Source organism: Hordeum vulgare, chromosome 7H (assembly GCF_904849725.1).
Source record: "Hordeum vulgare subsp. vulgare chromosome 7H, MorexV3_pseudomolecules_assembly, whole genome shotgun sequence".
NCBI classification, from domain to species: domain Eukaryota; kingdom Viridiplantae; phylum Streptophyta; class Magnoliopsida; order Poales; family Poaceae; genus Hordeum; species Hordeum vulgare.
In genome coordinates this window covers 16836470-16859866 of record NC_058524.1, presented here as the reverse complement: position 1 = coordinate 16859866, position 23397 = coordinate 16836470, and the positions used below count along the sequence as shown (strand labels likewise).

General features: G+C 45.5%; 1 protein-coding gene across 1 annotated transcript; it reads left to right on the top strand.

The window, feature by feature from the left end:
• The first annotated feature begins 21439 nt into the window (after positions 1-21439).
• On the top strand, positions 21440-22829 carry LOC123412988. Its single transcript, XM_045105935.1, has 2 exons — positions 21440-21893; positions 22125-22829. Exons 1-2 carry the CDS (start codon positions 21523-21525, stop codon positions 22159-22161), a joined length of 408 nt encoding a protein of 135 aa, XP_044961870.1. The 5' UTR covers positions 21440-21522; the 3' UTR covers positions 22162-22829.
• Positions 22830-23397: the final 568 nt, after the last annotated feature.

The following is a 23397-nucleotide window of genomic DNA, read 5'->3' as shown; positions in this document are numbered from 1 at the left end:
ACCGGTGTGAATGACTCGTCATTCGAAAAGTTGCTGGTACTGATGAAGAAAATGCTTCCAAGAAAGAACGAATTGCCCGCCAGCACGTATGAAGCAAAGAAGCTTGTCTGCCCTCTAGGATTAGACGTGCCGAAGATACATGCATGCCCTAATGACTGCATCCTCTACATCTGTGAGAAGTTCGAGAATATGGATAAATGCCCGGTATGCACCGCATTGCGGTATAAGATCAGAAAAGATGACCCTGGTGATATCAAGGGCGAGCCACCCAGGAAGAGGGTTCCTGCCAAGGTGATGTGGTATGCTCCTATAATACCACGGTTGAAACGTCTGTTCAGAAATAAAGATCATGTGAAGTTGTTGCGATGGCACATGGAAGATCGTATGAAAGACGATAAGTTGAGGCACACCGCTGATGGGTCGGCAGTGGAGAAAAATCGAGAGAGAGTTCTTTCAGGGAAAAGAAACATCGTGGGAGTAGATGACAAGACAGACATGTCAGAAGATTATAATAAGTTTCATGAAATTCCGTCCTTCAAAGTGAAAACTGACCCAAGCATCCTACTGAATGATGAAGATTCTCCATGGCTACGACCCAGAAGAAAACAGAAATAATAGATAGGAATATTGGTGCAATAATGTAATAATGTATTAAACCTTTTATGTAATGCATGTATCGAATGTACTAAATTTTAAACACTTTTCATTTTCATAGTATCCATGTAAGAGATGAGTTCTCGTTCGAAACCCTGATACTTCGAGAGAGATTGTCCGTTTTGTACACGAAGTGCATCCAGTTTTTGTCGTAGCCCTCTCAACTTTTTAACACATGCTATGTGGGTGAAATGATGACAGCATGCCAACATTTTCAGAGTTCATTTGTAGTGCTTTTTAATTTCAGGGTCAACTAGCTCAAAAAAAAAGTAAATGCACGAAATATACCAAATGAAGTCAGAAATTGTTGAAATTTTGTGATGTGCCTTTGAATGGTGCATTTTGAACACACAAAAAGTATGGAGTTCAAATAAGTTCAAAAAAATGAAATCCCTTTGTAAGAGATGAGTTCTCGTTCGAAACCCTGATACTTCGAGAGAGATTGTCCGTTTTGTACACGAAGTGCATCCAGTTTTTGTCGTAGCCCTCTCAACTTTTTAACACATGCTATGTGGGTGAAATGATGATAGCATGCCAACTTTCAACATTTTCAGAGTTCATTTGTAGTGCTTTTCAATTTCAGGGTCAACTAGCTCAAAAAAATAAGTAAATGCACAAAATATACCAAATGAAGTCAGAAATTGTTGAAATTTTGTGATGTGCCTTTGAATGGTGCATTTTGAGCACACAAAAAGTATGGAGTTCAAATAAGTTCAAAAGACCATTGCAGAACATATGACCAAATTAATACAAGTTCATCATCACATTAAAGCTAAAGAACAGTAGTGATCAAATGTTATTATTGCAAAAAATAAATACATAAAGTTCTCTCATAAAACAACATACAACTATGTAAAACATTTAAATGCAACAACAAACGCGATGAAAATCGCAACTAAGGTAACAATTGACCCAACAACATAATGATACCAAGCCTCTTTATCAATGGCATATTTTCTAATATTCCTAATCTTCAAGTGCATTTCATGCATCTTCAAGCGCATTGCATCCATCTTCAACCGCATCGCATCGATCTTCATCTTGCGATCATCGATGACATCGGCGACATGCAACTCCAGTTCCATATTCTTATCCTCAATTATTTTCAATTTTTTCTTCAAGTATTTGTTTTCTTTTTCAACCAAATTTAACTTCTCGACAAGAATTTTTATGTGGGTTGGAATTTCCGGTTCACATACCTCCTAGATTAAAAAAATATATGTCACATTGGTCGTCATAATTGTCATAAACACTAAATAAAACAAATAGTTATAAAAGATAATATATACCACATCTGAATCATAGACAGGACGAGGGCCGACGGAGGCGGATACCAAAACCATCACACTATATAATAACAAAAAATAATGAAAGTGAGTAATTTATACAAGTATGTATCTAAATCATACAAGTAAGATTTTTTTTATTTTAAAAAGAAGATAAGAAGAAGAGGCTCACCACGGTGGTGCTCGCAGTTGGTGCACGGCCAAACCTAGACAAATATTAAGGAAAATGGAGCTTGGAGGTCGAGCTTGGAGAGGAGAAAGCTTAAGTAGAGTGGCTCGGGCATTTCATCGAACACATCATGTGCATGAACTAGAGTGGCAAGAGCATGGCATGGTCACACTTCAACAACCAAAAAACAGGGGATATGGCGGGCAGGGGCGAGGGTTTATATAGGCAAAACTTTAGTCCCGGTTCGTGCCACGCCCCGGGACTAAAGGCCACTGTTTCCCGCCTTCTGGTTTGCCGAAAAAGGGTCTTTAGTCCCGGGTCGTGGCTCCACCCGTAACTAAAGACCCCCTTTAGTCCCGGTTCCTGCCACGCCCCGGGACTAAAGGCCCCTGTTTCCCGCCTTCTGGTTTGCCGAAAAAGGGTCTTTAATCCCGGGTCGTGGCTCCACCCGGGACTAAAGGATTCTTTAGTTCCAGTTCGTGGCTCCACCCGGGACTAAAGATCCACCTGTATAAGCGGGAGTTAGAAAATTTCGAACCCAAAACGTCCATTTTCTCATCTTCTTCCTCTCGTTCTCCTGCCCGGCGCGGCAAGCGACGAACTCGACGACGCCGTCAGGCTGCCCGCTGTCCTGCTCGCCGCCGCCTGCCGTCCTCCTCGCCGCCGCCGCCGTCCTCCTCGCCGCGCGCCGCCCTCCTTGCCGCGCGCCGCCGTCCTCCTCGCCGCGCGCCGTCAACACCTCTGGCTGGTAAGCCCCACGCCCCCTCCTCCCCAACACTCCGGCCAGCACAAGCAAAGAAGAAAAAGGAGAAGAAAGGAAGAAAAAGGAGAAGAAAGGAAGAGAAAGGAGAAGAAAGGAAGAAAAAGGAGAAGAAAGGAAGAAAAAGGAGAAGAAGAGAAGAAAAAGGGAAGAAAGGAAGAAGAAGGAGAAGAAAGGAAGAAAAAGGAGAATAATAAGAGGAGGAGAAGAAAAGAAGAAAAAGGAGAATAAGAAGAGGAGGAGAGGAGAAGAAGAGGAAAAATAGAAGAAGAGGAGAGGAGAAGTAGTAGAAGAAGAGGAGAAGTAGAAGTAGAAGAAGAAGTAGAAGAAGTGGAGAAATAGAAGAAGAGAAAAAATTAGTTTATGGTTAGAAGAAGAAGAAATATTTTTTTTGTCATTTAATTTTGCTATTGTATAGTGTATATGCTTAAGTGTTAATAGTGTTTCTTAGATTATTTCTATTGTATATGCTTAAGTGTTAATAGTTTAATTTTTCTATTGTATATGCTTAAGTGTTAATAGTTTATTTTTAGCAAGAAAATTAATAGAACTAGTTTAATTTTGCTATTGTATATGCTTAAGTGTCCGGGACTGGGCTCCGCGCGGCTGGTATTTTAGAGTTTAGGTTCTAGCCAAGACCCGGGACTAAAGGTCCTCCTATATAAAACGAGCCTTCGAAGTTTCCGCCCGGCTAGTTTGTTAGTTTATTAGTTAATTAAATGTCCGGTTTTTGCAGAACTATGGATCCACATATCAGGAACCTCGAAGAGGAAGAACTTTTCGAAGATATAATCAAAGACGGCCCCGACGTTGAATCAGCCGAATCTCCGACGTCATATCTAAACGACTCCGGATATGGAATGGAGGTCGAGCGACACGAAGATGAAGCCGATGGGGCAGGAGATAGGTCCAATGACGGAGAAGGTGATAGCTCCACTGATGGAGAAGCCGGTGGAGAAGCCGGTGAAGAAATAATAAAGTCCGGCGAGGTATACATATGAATTTCCACAATCACTTGTAATATGTGAAAAATATTGGAGATAGCTCTATATTGTATACATATACATTCATTTGACGAATGTTTCTCCCTCTTAGGCCTCCACATCGACCAAATCTACGAAACGAGGCCCGACTAGAAAGTTGGATGCACGGACGCATTACACCTTTGAGGTGATAATGCCTACGGGCGAACCCAAGCTTCCTAAGAATGTTGTTGACACATTCAAGAAGCAATGCGGAGTTCTCGTTAGGGATCACGTCCCGATCAGCGTTCGGGAGTGGAACAAGCGCAAAGGGGCAGCCGATAGTGACTATGTCGCCGAAAGGTACAAAGATAATCTTTGGAATGATCTCATGTCACATTTCAACCTGCCAGAATGTGAGAATGAAGACGCCGCAGACAAACTGAGGGCCAAAGTTAAGCAGTGGACTCTAAAGAAGATGGCCGAACTGTTCCGTAGCTGGAACAAGAAGCTATGGAAAAACTATCTGGAGACAAAGAAAGTGCCAGTATTCGAGGGGTATCTAGCCAAGCAGGCGAATCACTGGAAGGAATTTCAAGAGTACAAGGAGTCAGAAGATGCCCAGGCATTATCAGAAAAGAACAAGATAAATGCCGACAAGAAGAAATATCACCACAAGCTGGGGCCAGGGGGCTATGAGACTGCCATCCGAAAGTGGGAAAAGAAAGAGCAAGATCTGATAGATAAAGGCATCGTACCTGAACCACTCCGTGATGAGTGGGAATTGAGAGCAAGAAATTGGTTCCTTGCGCATGGTGGGTCGTATGACGAAACAACAGGGGACCTCATCTGCAACGACATTCTTAGGATACCCAGGGAGAATTGGAAAAGGATAGTGAAAGAAATTAAGGAGAGACAAAGAAAGTTCACTGCAGATAGAGATAAAGATTTGCTCACACTGGTCCTCGGCAATGACGAACATGGAGGACGAACGTGAGGCTTCGGTCCATCTTACCCGTGGTGGCTTGGGTTTGCCAGAGACCAAGACACTTACAGAAGCCGAGAGAGAGCAAATAAGAGGCAGCAGGATGAGGAGAATGACAAGTTCAACCAGTTGCTTGCCAGGATTAACGAGCAACAGAAGCAGATTGATGAGCTTAGAGGAGTAGCGCGCCAGGAAGATCCTGCACTTGATATTACCGGCGCCCCATCTAAGCGGAAAAGCAGCGTGGCTGAATCTGAGGCCCCGCCCGACGATGCACGAAGAATGATAGAGGGCGGTCCCGGCTACCCCGTGGATGGAATCAAGGAGTCAACATCATGTGAACTCCATCAGAAATTCAAGAACATATCCATGAAGGTGGCCGTCGGACAAGATTTACCTTCTGGCCCTGATGCACGCTGGCATGGCCGTGAGATTCTAGCTGGCTTTGCTAAAGTCGGGGTGGATGAAATCATGACGGGGTTTCATGATATGGAGCTCGACATAGCTCGACCCGAAGATGAGAGGACACTCGGAGAGGTACTGGGTGGAGTCATCCTATGGGACAAGAACTACATCAAGCTTCCAGGCTCGGCCCCAAGTTTTGGAAATATGCCCTAGAGGCAATAATAAAATGGTTATTATCATATTTCCTTGTTCATGATAATTGTCTATCGTTCATGCTATAATTGTATTAACAGGAAACAGTAATACATGTGTGAATGAATAGATCACAATGTGTCCCTAGCAAGCCTCTAGTTGGCTAGCTCGTTAGTCAATAGATGATCATGGTTTCCTGATCATGGACATTGGATGTCATTGATAACGGGATTACATCATTGGGAGAATGATGTGGTGGACATGACCCAATCCTAAGCCTAGCACTAGATCGTATTGTTCGTATGCTAATGCTTTTCTAATGTCAAGTATCTTTTCCTTCGACCATGATATTGTGCAACTCCCGGATACCGTAGGAGTGCTTTGGGTGTATCAAACGTCACAACGTAACTGGGTGACTATAAAGGTGCACTACGGGTACCTCCGAAAGTGTCTGTTGGGTTGGCATGAATCGAGATCGGGATTTGTCACTCCGTGTGACGGAGAGGTATCTCTGGGCCCACTCGGTAGAACATCATCATGAGCTCAATGTGACTAAGGAGTTAGTCACACGATGACGTGCTACGGAACGAGTAAAGAGACTTACCGGTAACGAGATTGAACAAGGTATAGGTATACCGACGATCGAATCTCGGGCAAGTTCTATACCGACAGACAAAGGGAATCGTATACGGGATTGATTGAATCCTTGACATCGTGGTTCATCCGATGAGATCATAGTGGAGCTAGTGGGAGCCACCATGGGTATCCAGACCCCGCTGATGGTTATTGGCCAGAGAGGTGTCTCGGTCATGTCTGCCTGTCTCCCGAACCCGTAGGGTCTACACACTTAAGGTTCGATGACGCTAGGGTTATAGGGAATTGTTATACGAGATTACCGAAAGTTGTTCGGAGTCCCGGATGAGATCCCGGACGTCACGAGGAGCTCTGGAATGGTCCGGAGGTAAAGATTGATATATAGGACGGATGGTTTCAGACACCGGAAGTGTTTCGGGCATCACCGGTAACGTACCGGGACCACCGGAGGTGGTCCCGGGGGACCACCGAAGGGGGGTGACGACCCCGGGAGGCTAGATGGGCTAAGTGGGGAAAGGAACCAGCCCCTAAGTGGGCTGGTGCGCCCCCGACCCAGCCCATGAGCACCAGAAAAAAGGGGAGAGAGGGGAACCGTAACTTAGGTGGGCCTTAGGCCCACCAGAGGGGTGCGCCACCCCTCCCCCTTGCCCTGGCCGCCACCCCTCTCCCATCTAAGGGCTGCCGCACCCCTTAGGGGTGGGAACCCTAAGGGCTGAGCCCCCTCCCTCTCCCCCTATATATAGATGAGGTTCGGGGCTGTTTGAGACACGGTAAAATCTCTCTCTCGGCGCAGCCCTGCTCCTCTCCCTCCTCCTCTCTGCCGGCACTTGGCGAAGCTCTGCCGGGAGACCTCGTCTCTCCACCAACACCACGCCATCGTGTTGCTGGTCTTCTTCCCCAACCTCTCCCTCATCCTTGCTGGATCAAGGTGCGGGAGACGTCACCGGGCTGCACGTGTGTTGAACGGGGAGGTGCCGTTGTTCGGCACTAGATCGGAATCGCTGCGAGTACGACTCCATCAACCACGTTCTAGCAACGCTTCCGCTTAGCGATCTTCAAAGGTACGAAGATGCTCTTACACTTCTCTCGTTGCTGGTCTCTCCATAGGAAGATCTGAATATGCGTAGGAAAATTTTGAATTTACGCTACGTTACCCAACAGTGGCATCCGAGCCAGGTTTTCTATGCGTAGATTCTATGCACGAGTAGAACACAAAAGTTGTGGGCGATGGTTTGTCAATTTGCTTGCCGTTACTATTCTTATTCTTTTCCGGCGGTATTGTGGGATGAAGCGGCCCGGACCGACCTTACACGTACGCTTACGTGAGACTGGTTCCACCGACAGACATGCACATCGTGCATAAAGGTGGCTAGCGGGTGTCTGTCTCTCCTACTCTAGTCGGATTGGATTTGATGAAAAGGGTCCTTATGAAGGGTAAATAGCTTTGGCATATCATCGTTGTGGCTGTCACGTAGGTAAGAAGGCGTTCTTGCTAGAAACCCAAATCAGCCACGTAAAACTTGCAACAACAATTAGAGGACGTCTAACTTGTTTTTGCAGGGTTTGACATGTGATGTGATATGGCCAAAGTTGTGATGTTGCATGTATGATGTATGAGATGATCATGTTATTGTAATAGGTTTCACGACTTGCATGTCGATGAGTATGACAACCGGCAGGAGCCATAGGAGTTGTCTTAATTTATTGTATGAGATGCAACGCCATGTGCTTACTATTTTACTTCATTGCTAACGGTTAGCTATAGTAGTAGTGATAGTAGTAGTTGGCGTGACGACTTCACGAAGACACGATGATGGAGATCATGATGATGGAGATCATGGTGTCACGCCGGTGACGATGATGATCATGCGATGCCTGAAGATGGAGATCGAAAGAGCAAAGATGATAATGGCCATATCATGTCACTATATGATTGCATTGTGATGTTTATCATGTTTTACATCTTATTGCTTAGAACGACGGTAGCATAATAAGATGATCCCTCCTAAAATTTCGAGAACGTATTCCCCTAAGTGTGCACCGTTGCGAAGGTTCGTTGTCTCGAAGCACCACGTGATGATCGGGTGTGATAGATTCTAACGTTCGCATACAACGGGTGTAAGCCAGATTTACACACGCGAAACACCTGGGTTGACTCGACGAGCTTAGCATGTACAGACATGACCTCGAATACAAGAGACCAAAAGGTCGAACATGAGTCGTATGGTTGAATACGATCAGCATGAGTTGCTCACCATGGTGACTAGTCCGTCTCACGTGATGATCGGACACGGGTTAGTCAACATGGATCATGTAACACTTAGATGACTAGAGGGATGTCGATTTAAGTGGGAGTTCATACTTAATTTGATTAAATGAACTTAATTGTCATGAACTTAGTCTAAAAGTTGTCTTTATAAATATTGTAGATGTCCAACGTCAACCTCAACTTCAACGCATTCCTAGAGAAAAACAAGCTGAAAGATGATGGTAGCAACTATGCGGACTGGGTTCGCAACCTGAAGCTCATCCTTGAAGCAGCTAAAAAGGCTTATGTCCTTAATGCGCCGCTAGGTGACCCTCCCGCTCCCGCAGCAGCCCAGGACGTTCTAAACGTCTGGCAAGCGCGGAGTGATGACTACTCTCTGGTCAGGTGTGGCATGTTATACAGTTTAGAAACGGGGCTCCAAAGACGTTTTGAGCAACACGGGGCATATGAGATGTTCCAAGAGCTGAAGCTAGTTTTTCAAGCTCATGCCCGTGTCGAGAGATATGAAGTCTCCGACAAGTTCTTCAGCTGTAAGATGGAGGAGAACAGTTCTGTCAGTGAGCACATACTCAAAATGTCTGGGTTACACGGTCGTCTGACTTCACTTGGAGTCGAACTTCCGAATGATGCTATCATTGACAGAATCCTCCAGTCTCTCCCACCAAGCTACAAAGGCTTTGTGCTTAACTACAACATGCAAGGGATGGAGAAAACCATTCCCGAGTTGTACTCGATGCTCAAGTCTGCAGAAGTAGAAATCAAGAAGGAGCATCAAGTGTTGATGGTCAACAAGACCACTAGTTTCAAGAAAGGCAGGGGTAAGAAGAACTTCAAGAAAGACAGCAAAGCTGTTGCCGCGCCCGGTAAGCCAGATGCCGGGAAGAAGAAAAAGAACGGACCCAAGCCTGAGACTGAGTGCTTCTACTACAAGGGAAAAGGTCACTGGAAGCGGAACTGCCCCAAATACTTAGCGGACAAGAAGGCCGGCAACGTTAAAGGTATATGTGATATACATGTTATTGATGTGTACCTTACCAGCGCTCGTAGTAGCTCCTGGGTATTTGATACCGGTGTTGTTGCTCACATTTGCAACTCAAAGCAGGAACTGCGGAATAAGCGGAGACTGGCCAAGGACGAGGTGACGATGCGCGTCGGGAATGGTTCAAAGGTCGATGTGATCGCCGTCGGCACGCTACCTCTACATCTACCGTCGGGATTAGTTTTAAACCTTAATAATTGTTATTTAGTACCAGCTTTAAGCATGAACATTGTATCAGGGTCTTGCTTAATGCGAGACGGCTACTCATTTAAGTCAGAGAATAATGGTTGTTCTATTTATATGAGTGATATGTTTTATGGTCATGCTCCGCTGGTGAATGGTTTATTCTTGATGAATCTCGATCGTGATGTTACACACATTCATAGTGTGAGTACCAAAAGATGCAAAGTTGATAATGATAGTCCCACATACTTGTGGCACTGCCGCCTTGGTCATATCGGCGTTAAGCGCATGAAGAAGCTCCATACTAATGGACTGCTAGAGTCTCTTGACTTTGAATCATTTGACACATGCGAACCGTGCCTCATGGGCAAGATGACTAAGACTCCATTCTCAGGAATAATGGAGAGAGCAACCGACTTATTGGAGATAATACATACTAATGTGTGTGGTCCAATGAACGTTGAAGCTCGCGGTGGTTATCGTTATGTTCTCACTCTCACCGATGATTTGAGTAGGTATGGGTATATCTACTTGATGAAGCACAAATCTGAGACGTTTGAAAAGTTCAAGGAATTTCAGAGTGAGGTTGAGAATCAACGTGACAGAAAAATTAAATGTCTACGATCTGATCGTGGAGGAGAATATTTGAGTCACGAGTTTGTCACACACCTAAGGAAGTGTGGAATCGTTTCACAACTAACGCCGCATGGCACACCGCAACGCAACGGAGTGTCTGAACGTCGTAATCGCACCTTATTAGATATGGTACGATCTATGATGTCTCTCACCGACTTACCGCTATCATTTTGGGGATACGCATTAGAAACTGCAGCATTCACTTTAAATAGGGCACCGTCTAAATCCGTTGAGACGACACCGTATGAACTGTGGTTTGGCAAGAAACCTAAGTTGTCGTTTCTTAAAGTTTGGGGCTGCGATGCTTATGTGAAGAAACTTCAACCAGAAAAGCTCGAACCCAAAGCGGAGAAATGTGTATTCATAGGATACCCTAAGGAAACTATTGGGTATACCTTCTATCTTAGATCCGAAGGTAAAACCTTTGTTGCCAAGAACGGATCCTTTCTAGAGAAAGAGTTTCTCTCGAAAGAAGTAAGTGGGAGGAAGGTAGAACTTGATGAGGTATTTACACCCCCTCTCGAACAGGAAAGTAGCGCAACGCAAGAAGTTGTTCCTGTGGTGCCTACACCGACTGAAGAGGAAGTTAATGATGATGATCATGAAGCTTCGGATCAAGTTACTACTGAACCGCGAAGGTCCACAAGGGTACGCTCCGCACCAGAGTGGTACGGCAACCCTGTGATGGAAATCATGTTGTTAGACAACGGTGAACCTTCGAACTATGAAGAAGCGATGGCGGCCCCGGATTCCAACAAATGGCTTGAGGCCATGAAATCCGAGATAGGATCCATGTATGAGAACAAAGTATGGACTTTGGTGGACTTGCTCGATGACCGGCGAGCCATAGAAAATAAATGGATCTTCAAGAAGAAGACTGATGCAAACGGTAATGTAACCGTTTACAAAGCTCGACTTGTCGCAAAGGGTTTTCGACAAATTCAAGGAGTTGACTACAAAGAGACTTTCTCTCCCGTAGCGAAGCTGAAATCAGTCCGAATCATGTTAGCAATTGCCGCCTTTTATGATTATGAAATTTGGCAAATGGACGTCAAAACAGCGTTCCTTAACGGGAACCTTAAGGAAGAGTTGTATATGATGCAACCAGAAGGTTTTGTCGACCCTAAGGGTGCTAAAAAAGTGTGCAAGCTCCAGCGCTCCATCTATGGGCTGGTGCAAGCATCTCGGAGTTGGAACATTCGCTTTAATGAGGTGATTAAAGCGTTTGGGTTCATACAGGTTTACGGAGAAGCCCGTCTGTACAAGAAAGTGAGTGGGAGCTCTGTAGCTTTCCTCGTACTATATGTGGATGACATATTATTGATGGGGAATGATATAGAGATGTTGGAGATCATAAAGGCCTATTTGAACAAGAGTTTTTCAATGAAGGACCTTGGAGAAGCTGCATACATATTAGGCATCAAGATCTATAGAGATAGATCGAGACGCCTCATAGGTCTTTCGCAAAGTACATACCTTGACAAGATATTGAAGATGTTCAATATGGAAAACTCAAATAAAGGGTTCTTGCCAGTTTTGCAAGGTATGAGATTGAGTAAGACTCAGTCGCCGACCACGGCAGCAGATAGAGAGAAGATGAGTTCTGTCCCCTACGCTTCAGCCGTGGGCTCTCTAATGTATGCCATGCTGTGTACCAGACCTGATATAAACCTTGCCATAAGCTTGGTAGGGAGGTACCAAAGTAATCCCGGTGCAGAACACTGGACAACGGTCAAGAATATCCTTAAGTACCTGAAAAGGACTAAGGAAATGTTTCTCGTTTATGGAGGTGACGAAGAGCTCGTCGTAAAGGGTTACGTCGACGCTAGCTTCGACACAGATCCGGATGACTCTAAGTCACAAACCGGATACGTATATGTGTTGAATGGTGGGGCAGTGAGCTGGTGCAGCAGCAAGCAAGAAGTCGTGGCAGCATCTACAAGTGAAGCGGAGTACATAGCTGCTTCAGAAGCGGCTCATGAAGGAATTTGGATGAAGGAGCTCATCACCGACCTTGGAGTGGTTCCAAGCGTGTCGGGTCCTATGACACTCTTCTGTGATAACACTGGAGCCATTGCCATAGCCAAAGAGCCCAGGTTTCACCGGAAGACGAAGCACATCAAGCGCCGCTACAACTCCATCCAGGACCATGTCCAAAGTGGAGTAATAGATATTTGTAAAGTACACACGGATCTGAATATTGCAGACCCGTTGACTAAACCTCTTCCACGAGCAAAACATGATCAGCACCATAATGCTATGGGCGTTCGATACATCACAATGTAACTAGATTATTGACTCTAGTGCAAGTGGGAGACTGTTGGAAATATGCCCTAGAGGCAATAATAAAATGGTTATTATCATATTTCCTTGTTCATGATAATCGTCTATCGTTCATGCTATAATTGTATTAACAGGAAACAGTAATACATGTGTGAATGAATAGATCACAATGTGTCCCTAGCAAGCCTCTAGTTGGCTAGCTCGTTAGTCAATAGATGATCATGGTTTCCTGATCATGGACATTGGATGTCATTGATAACGGGATCACATCATTGGGAGAATGATGTGGTGGACAAGACCCAATCCTAAGCCTAGCACTAGATCGTATTGTTCGTATGCTAATGCTTTTCTAATGTCAAGTATCTTTTCCTTCGACCGTGATATTGTGCAACTCCCGGATACCGTAGGAGTGCTTTGGGTGTATCAAACGTCACAACGTAACTGGGTGACTATAAAGGTGCACTACGGGTACCTCCGAAAGTGTCTGTTGGGTTGGCATGAATCGAGATCGGGATTTGTCACTCCGTGTGACGGAGAGGTATCTCTGGGCCCACTCGGTAGAACATCATCATGAGCTCAATGTGACTAAGGAGTTAGTCACACGATGACGTGCTACGGAACGAGTAAAGAGACTTACGGGTAACGAGATTGAACAAGGTATAGGTATACCGACGATCGAATCTCGGGCAAGTTCTATACCGACAGACAAAGGGAATCGTATACGGGATTGATTGAATCCTTGACATCGTGGTTCATCCGATGAGATCATCGTGGAGCTAGTGGGAGCCACCATGGGTATCCAGACCCCGCTGATGGTTATTGGCCAGAGAGGTGTCTCGGTCATGTCTGCCTGTCTCCCGAACCCGTAGGGTCTACACACTTAAGCTTCGATGACGCTAGGGTTATAGGGAATTGTTATACGAGATTACCGAAAGTTGTTCGGAGTCCCGGATGAGATCCCGGACGTCACGAGGAGCTCTAGAATGGTCCGGAGGTAAAGATTGATATATAGGACGGATGGTTTCAGACACCGGAAGTGTTTCGGGCATCACCGGTAACGTACCGGGACCACCGGAGGTGGTCCCGGGGGACCACCGAAGGGGGGTGACGACCCCGGGAGGCTAGATGGGCTAAGTGGGGAAGGGAACCAGCCCCTAAGTGGGCTGGTGCGCCCCCGACCCAGCCCATGAGCACCAGAAAAAAGGGGAGAGGGGGGAACCCTAACTTAGGTGGGCCTTAGGCCCACCAGAGGGATGCGCCACCCCTCCCCCTTGCCCTGGCCGCCACCCCTCTCCCATCTAAGGGCTGCCGCACCCCTTAGGGGTGGGAACCCTAAGGGCTGAGCCCCCTCCCTCTCCCCCTATATATAGATGAGGTTCGGGGCTGTTTGAGACACGGTAAAATCTCTCTCTCGGCGCAGCCCTGCTCCTCTCCCTCCTCCTCTCTGCCGGCACTTGGCGAAGCTCTGCCGGGAGACCTCGTCTCTCCACCAACACCACGCCGTCGTGTTGCTGGTCTTCTTCCCCAACCTCTCCCTCCTCCTTGCTGGATCAAGGTGCGGGAGACGTCACCGGGCTGCACGTGTGTTGAACGCGGAGGTGCCGTTGTTCGGCACTAGATCGGAATCGCTGCGAGTACGACTCCATCAATCGCGTTCTAGCAACGCTTCCGCTTAGCGATCTTCAAAGGTACGAAGATGCGCTTACCCTTCTCTCGTTGCTGGTCTCTCCATAGGAAGATCTGAATATGCGTAGGAAAATTTTGAATTTACGCTACGTTACCCAACACCAAGGACAACACCGCCTCCGAGTCGTCGCAGGTCACCTACACCTCCATTACCTCCAAGCCCTCCACATGACGTCGGCCAGCACAACACGAGTCCATCTCGATCACCGCTGCCGGACTTGGGTCGTCCATCTCCGCCGCCGCCCGCTCCGGATACAAAGCCTGAGCCTGCCACGGATACAAAGCGGGAGCGTGCCACCAAGAACGATCCGCCGTCGCCCGCTCCAGATACCAAGCCTAAGCCTGCCACGGATACAAAGCGGGAGCGTGCCACCAAGAACGCTCCGCCGACGCCCGCTCCGGATACAAACCTGAGCCTGCCACGGATACCAAGCGGGAGCGTGCCACCAAGAACGCTCTGCCGCCGCTAGCTCCGGATACAAAGCCTGAGCCTGCCACGGATTCAAAGCGGGAGCGTGCCACCAAGAACGCTCCACCGCCGCCCGCTCCGGATACAAAGCCTGAGCCTGCCACGGATACAAAGCGGGAGCGTGCCACCAAGAACGCTCCGCCGCCGCCCGCTCCGGATACAAAGCCTGAGCCTGCCACGGATACAAAGCGGGAGTGTGCCACCAAGAACGCTCCGCCGACGATTCCTAAGCCACAGAGCACCTCAAAGCGCAAACGGTCGCCCCTCCCAAAGGTACGTCATGCTAATCTTCCTATCGGACCTTATGATCGTACCCCCTTCCATCACAGTATGACTTACACCATAAGCCTGATGACTATACACGCACATTGCAGAAGGAAGTGAAAAAGAGCAGATCACGTGCAAGCCCTCCACATGACGTCGGCCAGCACAACACGAGTCCATCTCGATCACCGCCGCCGGACTTGGGTCGTCCGTCTCTGCCGCCGCCCGCTCCGGATACTAAGCGGGAGCGTGCCACCAAGAACGCCCCGCCGACGATTCCTAAGCCACAGAGCACCCCAAAGCGCAAACTGTCGCCCCTCCCAAAGGTACGTCATGCTAATCTTCCTATATCAGACCTTATGACTTACACCATAAGCCTGATGACTATACACGCACATTGCAGAAGGAAGTGAAAAAGAGCAGATCACGTGCAAGTGCAAGTGGGAGCAAATCAAGTTCAACTACAAGCAAGAAAAAAATCAGACGTTCCTCAGCTTGGACAATAGGCCAAACAGTCGATCCCACCCCTCAAGGTGTTAACCGAGAATGTTCCCCCTTCGGTGCAGGGGCTAGCTTTAGAAAGTGCAAAGGAGTTGGCGGCTGCATGTGGTGTCTCGGTTGAAGAATTGCTGTCTTCCCAAGACGACAAGATACCCAAGGCTGTGGTAGCCCCTAAGCCACAGTTTGTCATGGGTGAGCCTTTGGTCAGCAAAGATGATCTCCCAACAAATATGCGTTACTTGCATCAATGGTACTTAAGTGAATCAAAGAATGGGAGAACGATGATCGTGCTGAGTGTCCCACAGGAGTACTACGGCCGCCCCGAACAAATCCATATCGACTTTGATGAACTCTTCCAGATGTACAATGGTGACGCCCTCGACAAATCGCTTATGAGTTGCTATTGTCTGTAAGTTTTTCAATTAGTTGTCTACATATAACTTGTTTAGTTATTTCAATTCATTGTCTATATATAACTTGTACTATGCAGAATGAAGATTCTGGATTGTAAAAGTAAGAGCATCCTAAATATTGGGTTTATTGACCCAGATAAAATACATATATCGACGCTAACTAATTATCTCAAGGAGACGGAGGAAAACCTTCTAAGGTTTCTAATAGATCAAAATTTCTATGACCACATACTGTTTCCATACAACTTCAGGTGAGGGTCTTTACTCTGTTGTGTCCATTCACTTATAAGTGTAATTGATAAGTTACTGACACACACATATATATATATATATACATGTGCAGCTTCCATTGGATTCTGTTGGACATTCAAATTGATAAGGGAAGAGTTGATGCCTTCGACCCATTATCGAGACCCTTGGAACAGTTCCAAAGCCTGCAGGACATGCTCCAAGGGTAATTTTAATCATTCTTGCGCTCTATCGGTCTCTTTCGATGATTTTCTGATATATTAATTAATGAAAAACTTAGCAAATCATTATCCTTGTCGGGCAGGGTTTGGAAGCGGTTCAAGTGCGTGACTCCCGGTAACTTTCATGAGAAGCTGACCTTTAGAGCGGCTCAGGTAAGTAGTAGTATGATATACTTCTATTAATTTTCAATACCTTTATGATGCTAGATTATTATTTTGATTATATATATTCTATTCTCGTAAAGTGCGACCAGCAGCCACGGGGAACGCATCTATGCGGATACTATGTTTGCGAGACCATTCACACGTTTACCTCTGAGCTCAAGGATCACAGATTCGACGTAAGCAATGAACATTCACACCTCTATTTTTACCCGTCATTCTTTGTTATAATGATTGACATTCATATTCATCTCCTCTTCTTATATAGCACACGACCATGACGACGAAGGTCCTACCAGAGCAACGCGTGATTGCTGTTGCAGAGGAGCTTGCGACATTTCTGAGGACATAAGCTATAGATGACAAATGACGATTTAGTGTAGCTAGGGGCCATTATTGATGTTCGTCCATGTAATCGAATAGACGGGCTCTAGTCCCAATAATTCAGATCTCCATGTAATTGTATATATATGCTCGCTTGTAAGATAAGTTAATCTTATATATATATGCATAATTATTTCTATTTAAATTATATGAAAACTAATTCCCGAACACCAAACGAGGCATCACGTTAATCTCCCAAACACCTAAACCCTAAAACCCTAAAACCAAAAATAATTTCATTCAAAAAAAAACCCAAAAACCAGCAAAATCTAAAAATCTTTGGTCCCGATCCGTGTAACGAACCGGGACTAAAGGGCCTGCCCCTGGGACGCTACGAGGTGCCCACGTGGAGCACCTTTAGTCCCGGCTTGTAAGAGGGCCGGGACGAAAAGGTTAGGCCTTTAGTCCCGCTCCTTTAGTCCCGGTTGGTGAACCGGGACTAAAGCCCCTTACGGGCCGGGGCTAAAGGCCCCGTCCCCACTAGTGAACTAGCTCAAAAAAAAATAAGTAAATGCATGAAATATACCAAATGAAGTCAGAAATTGTTGAAATTTTATGATGTGCTTTTGAATGGTGCATTTTGAACACACAAAAAGTATGAAGTTCAAATAAGTTCAAAAAAATGAAATCCCTTTGTAAGATATGAGTTCTCGTTCGAAACCCTGATACTTCGAGAGAGATTGTCCGTTTTGTACACGAAGTGCATCCAGTTTTTGTCGTAGCCCTCTCAACTTTTTAACACATGCTATGTGGGTGAAATGATGATAGCATGCCAACTTTCAACATTTTCAGAGTTCATTTGTAGTGCTTTTCAATTTCAGGGTCAACTAGCTCAAAAAAAATAAGTAAATGCACGAAATATACCAAATGAAGTCAGAAATTGTTGAAATTTTATGATGTGCCTTTGAATGGTGCATTTTGAACACACAAACAGGAGTTCAAATAAGTTCAAAAAAATGAAATCCCTTTGTAAGAGATGAGTTCTCGTTCGAAACCCTGATACTTTGAGAGAGATTGTCCGTTTCGTACACGAAGTGCATCCAGTTTTTGTCGTAGCCCTCTCAACTTTTTAATACATGCTATGTGGGTGAAATGATGAAGCATGCCAACTTTCAACATTTTCAGAGTTCATTTGTAGTGCTTTTCAATTTCAGGGTCAACTAGCTCAAAAAAAAAAAGTAAATGCACGAAATATACCAAATGAAGTCAGAAATTGTTGAAATTTTGTGATGTGCCTTTGAATGGTGCATTTTGAACACACAAAAAGTATGGAGTTCAAATAAGTTCAAAAGACCATTGCAGAACATATGACCAAATTAATACAAGTTCATCATTACATTAAAGCCAAAGAACAGTAGTGATCAAATGCTATTATTGCAAAAAATAAATACATAAAGTTCTCTCATAAAACAACATACAACTATGTAAAACATTTAAATGCAACAACAAACGCGATCAAAATCGCAACTAAGGTAACAATTGACCCAACAGCATAATGATACCAAGCCTCTTTATCAATGGCATATTTTCTAATATTCCTAATCTTTAAGCGCATTTCATCCATCTTCAAGCGCATTACATCCATCTACATACACCTCGACCACAGCTACATCACCATGATGGTCTTACTCGACATCTACATACAGTGCTATGTCTACAATGACTCATCGACAACTCTAATCAACCACATCCACGTCATCACGGGTGTGCACGCCACCGCTCTATGACTGTGGGAAAGAATAGAGAAGAGACATGGAAAGCGTTTGAAAAGGACGTAGTGGTAGCCCTAGGTGCCAACCCATCCGAGACATAGTTGATGATGACGCATTATAGACGACAAAAGAAGCATATAAGACTTCAAAATGTAGTCACAGTCGTCCACTTCACTCCCGCTATGACTTACCAGAAATTTTAGAGATATAATAGTTTATGAGTTATTAGAGATGAATACAACTAGAGATAAGATAGGTATAAACAATGTGTTGCATTGTATTCCAAGTCTCTCTTCCTATTGTGCTCTACATACAACCATACGAGGGTCAGATCAATACAATATTATATTTCGGTGCCACCTTTTATATTTTGCGTTTTATGTTTTGCACAATATCGTGCATGCTTTATACGTGAATAGATAAACACAAGTTTACCTAGCTAAAACTGAAATCTGAATTGGCGTAAGAGCTGGATTGATCGATTTATTCAGCCATGATAACTGCTGAAACTTCTCGCTCGGAATTCACCACATCGATCGTGTCATCAGCCGACACCACGTCTGACCTCGTCACTCCTTGGCCGTCTCATTAGCAGGCCATGAAGCTGACTGATGGTTACTTCCTCCTGTGGGGCTCACAGGTGATTGATGGAACATGCACTGAGCAGGCACTACACCTTAAACTATTTCGGTGCCACCATTCAGTGACGGGAGAAGTTTAGCACCCACCACTGTGGATTCAAAAACCCGTCCGCAATTGTTATTGGCTTAGCAGTGGCGGGTGTTAGTTTGTGCTCGTCACTGACAACAGTTGTTCAGATTTGTTGTGGGACAATGTTAGCAGTGACATGAACTTACTAGCGTCCGCCACTGCTGAAAGCAGTGGTGGACATTTATACGTACCCGCCGCTGTTATTTTTTGGTACCACAGAAAATATTGTGTGCCCTCCACTTCATCTACCTCTGGCAGGCCGGAGATGACACCCGCCACCCAAAAAAATCTGACCCACGCCACCAAGCCAACCAAGGCCCGCCAAAACGAAAAGATAGAGCTAACCCTATCATCTCCCCATCCATCTCTTTCTCTCTAGTGTTGCCGCACCTCATCTCTCTCTCCTCCCGATGGCCTCATCTTCGTCTGTTAGATCCACCAGGTCCCTCCCCTAGACGTATCTCCCTCCTCAAATCCCTACCGCCTCTGCTCTCATTCTGCCCGCACACTGCCACCCCTCGCCTCTCCTACCGGCCCTCCTCTCCACATACACCGCCTGATTCCCCTGGCTAGGTTTTGGGTGTCGGTGACTCCTCCATCTCTGATGCGGCTCCGGTGCCTCTCCTTCGTCCTCTCTGACGGCTACCTCCGCTCCTACATGTAGATCCGCGTCATTAACGGTGCTCCTGCACCCGGTGGCTGCGGGACGGACGCGTGTGGTAGCCCAATTCCAGCGCGGTGGTCGCTCCCTCCGACGGCTTCCTCCACGCCGTGATGGTGGTATATAATCTTGCCTAATTCAATATGGTGGGTATAATATCAAGATGATGTTAGCAAACACATATGACTGGGAGGCATTGGGAAAGAGACAAATAGTTTGATTAATCCTTCCGGACCCAATAGCGATCATGTTGCCACGCCCAAGGAGCACACTCATGAACCGAACTGCAAAGCTTGTAGGTTATGTTTAGGGATCGAGTACGCGTGTGGGCTTTGGGGCTTGGCCCAAGCTAGAAATAACCCCACTCATATGCTTGGGGCAGACACATAGTTCAGTAGGCCGAGCTGAATCGGCATGTTTGAGTCCTTCCTGCCACGAGCAGCAAGCTAGAAATAACCCCACTCATATGCTTGGGGCAGACACATAGTTCAGTAGGCCGAGCTGAATCGGCATGTTTGAGTCGTTCCTGCCACGAGCAAGCCCAACTCGGCGCAGGATAGCTAGTTGTCTTTTAGCCCGAGCATAGCCCAACATGCCAAGGCCCAAAAACTTGTATGCGATGTCCGACAAATAACTCTTGTTTAATGAAAGGAAAACATAGAGAAAACCACGCAAAAAATTGTCTACGAAACAAATAAAGCGTGCAATAGCACACATCAACACAACTATAAATCCAAATGCAAAACATTATGTAAATGGCTGAGAAATGCCGGGATAAATAAAAACGATTCATTATGAATTTATTACCAACTAATAGTATAATGGTGTCATATATTGTGTTATGTGTGCTAATCACAGCAAAACAATTCATTTATTGTGTCATTTATTACGAATGTGTGACCAACTAAGGCCTTTTACAATGCAAAGTGCGTAGGGAGGGTGCTTAGAGAAATTAATCAGACTTTTTTAAGCACCAATTCTTATTTGTATAGGATGGGCGCTTAATTAGACGCCTCTTGTGTAGAAATAGCCATCTATGATTCAGAAAAAACCCGATTTCATTTTCTAAACATCTACATAAGCACCTAAGATTGCAAAAGGCCTAATTCAAACGTACTCCCTCCGTTCCTAAATATAAGTCTTTGTAGAGATTTCACTAGTGGAATACATACAGATGTATATAGACATACTTTAGAGTGTACATTCAATCATTTTGCTCCGTATGTAGACACCTATTGAAACCGCTTAAAAGACTTATATTTAGGAACGGAGGGAGTATAAGATTGCTGGCCAACTCGGCCACCCAGAGCATTCCCCGATTGGCGCTTCGTTGACCGTCCGATCTTCCTTCCAGCGCATCTGAGCCGTTGGATCTTCACAGCAATAAAAACTATTTTATTACCTCACGGTCGTTTTCACTCTCTCGCTTGACACCAATGGCGCGGCCCCCTCCCTCCTTCCTGCTCGTTCGGATAACCACTGGCCGCCGCACCCCTTCTCCCCATTCCTCCTCCACCCCAGCTCAAGAAGCCGGCAGTGGGGGTGGCCGGAGAAGTTAGGCCAGAGATCTCTGGTCGCTTAGGCCCCATTACAGCAGCCTGGTTGGGGCGGGAGTAGATCCATCGTGTCCCGAAGTCCTTATCCACCCAGCTCACGAGGAAGCCACGGGAGGATGAGCTCAACTCCGCGTCGCCGGTCGGAGAAGGAGGAGAGGCGTGGATGCGAGCCAGGGAGGCGGATTGGCTCGCCTCCGCTGCATCGTGAGCGCCGCTGCCTCCGCATCCACCTTGCTCCACAGAGCAGCATGTGTGCTGAAGTAGGAACAGGCAACCGCGAGCAGATGGCGTCAGCGGCAACAGCAACACGCACGGTGCGTGAAGTCTGGGTAAGATGGTCGCGGCCTCCTCACATACATGCCCGACAGCTCGGAACGCACACGCCCGACGCACATGACGTAAGAGTGGAAGCACGCCGGCGGCAACATGCAGCGCCAGGTCCGGGAGCAGCCCAGCCATGCGACTCCATCCTCACCTCCACTCATAGGTAATCCGCTTCCCCTCTGTGCCCTTTCTTTCCTCTGAACCATCTCTCTTTCCAGACCCTCTCTCTGTTACCAAAACGATTGTTAATGAAAGGATTTAGTGCAGGTATACTCAAATCAAGGTATTTTATCTAATTTATTTTATCTTCTCTTTTTCTAGGTTTTTTAAACCGAGATTATATTTATTATCAAAACTTTATCTGAGATGCCGTGAAAATGTTACTAATTTGCAGACCCAGAAGCAGCAGTCCGACAAAGGCCGACAAATGAGATTGTAGGTGTGTTCTTGGGGCATGTTTCTGTATTTCTTTTGCTAACACCTGTTAGATGTTGTGCTGGCACTTCCTATAGATGCTCAAAAATGGTAAATGCGATTGAGCAGGGGCTTCCTTTTTGACTTTTTTGTCGCCTCTTCTTTTATCCCTGATCTCCCTGTCTCTTGTTGTTTTGTCTTTTCACTATTATTGCTTCACAGATAAAGGACTGTGCTCAATCCAGGTTTTGGTAAAATATCTGAACTATGGTAATTGGCAGTGTAGGTTGGCGTTGAAGCCTGATGGTGTTTTTCGTAGAAGTCATGGTTGGATCAACTTTTTTTTTTTTTAACGAGTTGGATCAACTTTTTGTCCACTGGACATAGCATATTTAGAGCTTTCTAACATATACTAGTTGAAAGCCTGTGGGCTGTGCCACGAGCTTTTTAATTTTCTTTTGCCCAACTGCACGCACATGATACAAGGCATATAAAAAATAATAGTTCTAAATTTTTCTCTGGTTACCTGTCTTGTTGCCATGGGTCTTTTAATTCGTTTTTCTGATTGCACGTATGAATATAATACGTAACTGTTTCGCACTCGCCCTACTCTGTCTAACACCCTCCATCTCTCTCCATACCCATCTCTCTCCCACGCCCTCTCTCACACACAAAGATGCTTCATTGCCTCTTAGGCGGAATTATAAACAGAATACTGATTACAAAGAACATTAATATGAAGTTCATTAAACTATGATACCCAAATCATGAGGCACAAAGGCTTGTTCTCCTTAAACTTTTAGATATAATTTTTTTTTATGTTGGAACATCATTATGTGAAATTTAGGAGACATTCCACCTTTTTGTGAACAAGAAAAAAGGGGAAAGGAACAGACTTATTTGGCTCCTATACATGTCCCATTGACATGAAATATCTTATTTACTAATTGGAGGCACCACACCAAGCTCCATGTTGATCCACATCATTAAAATTAATAACATCGTTGATCTATATGATTGATCTATCTTAACCCCACGATTTGTGTTACTCTTAAATTGGAAAACTTACACGTAACAAAGTCTGAACTAGAACTAACTTACATGTGATTGTCAAAAAAAACATACACGTCCTTATGTTACTTTTAATAAGGTCGAAAAACTACACATAACAAAGTCCAAACTAGAACTAACTTACACGTGATTGTCAAAAAGGAAAAAAACACGTATTTATGTTACTCTTAATGTGGAAAAAC

Coding starts and splice junctions, on each gene's coding strand:
- LOC123412988 (XM_045105935.1), top strand. CDS start 21,523: ATGAGCTCAACTCCGCGTCGCCGGTCGGAGAAGGAGGAGAGGCGTGGA. Junction 21,894..22,124: donor ATCCTCACCTCCACTCATAG/GTAATCCGCTTC, acceptor ACTAATTTGCAG/ACCCAGAAGCAGCAGTCCGA.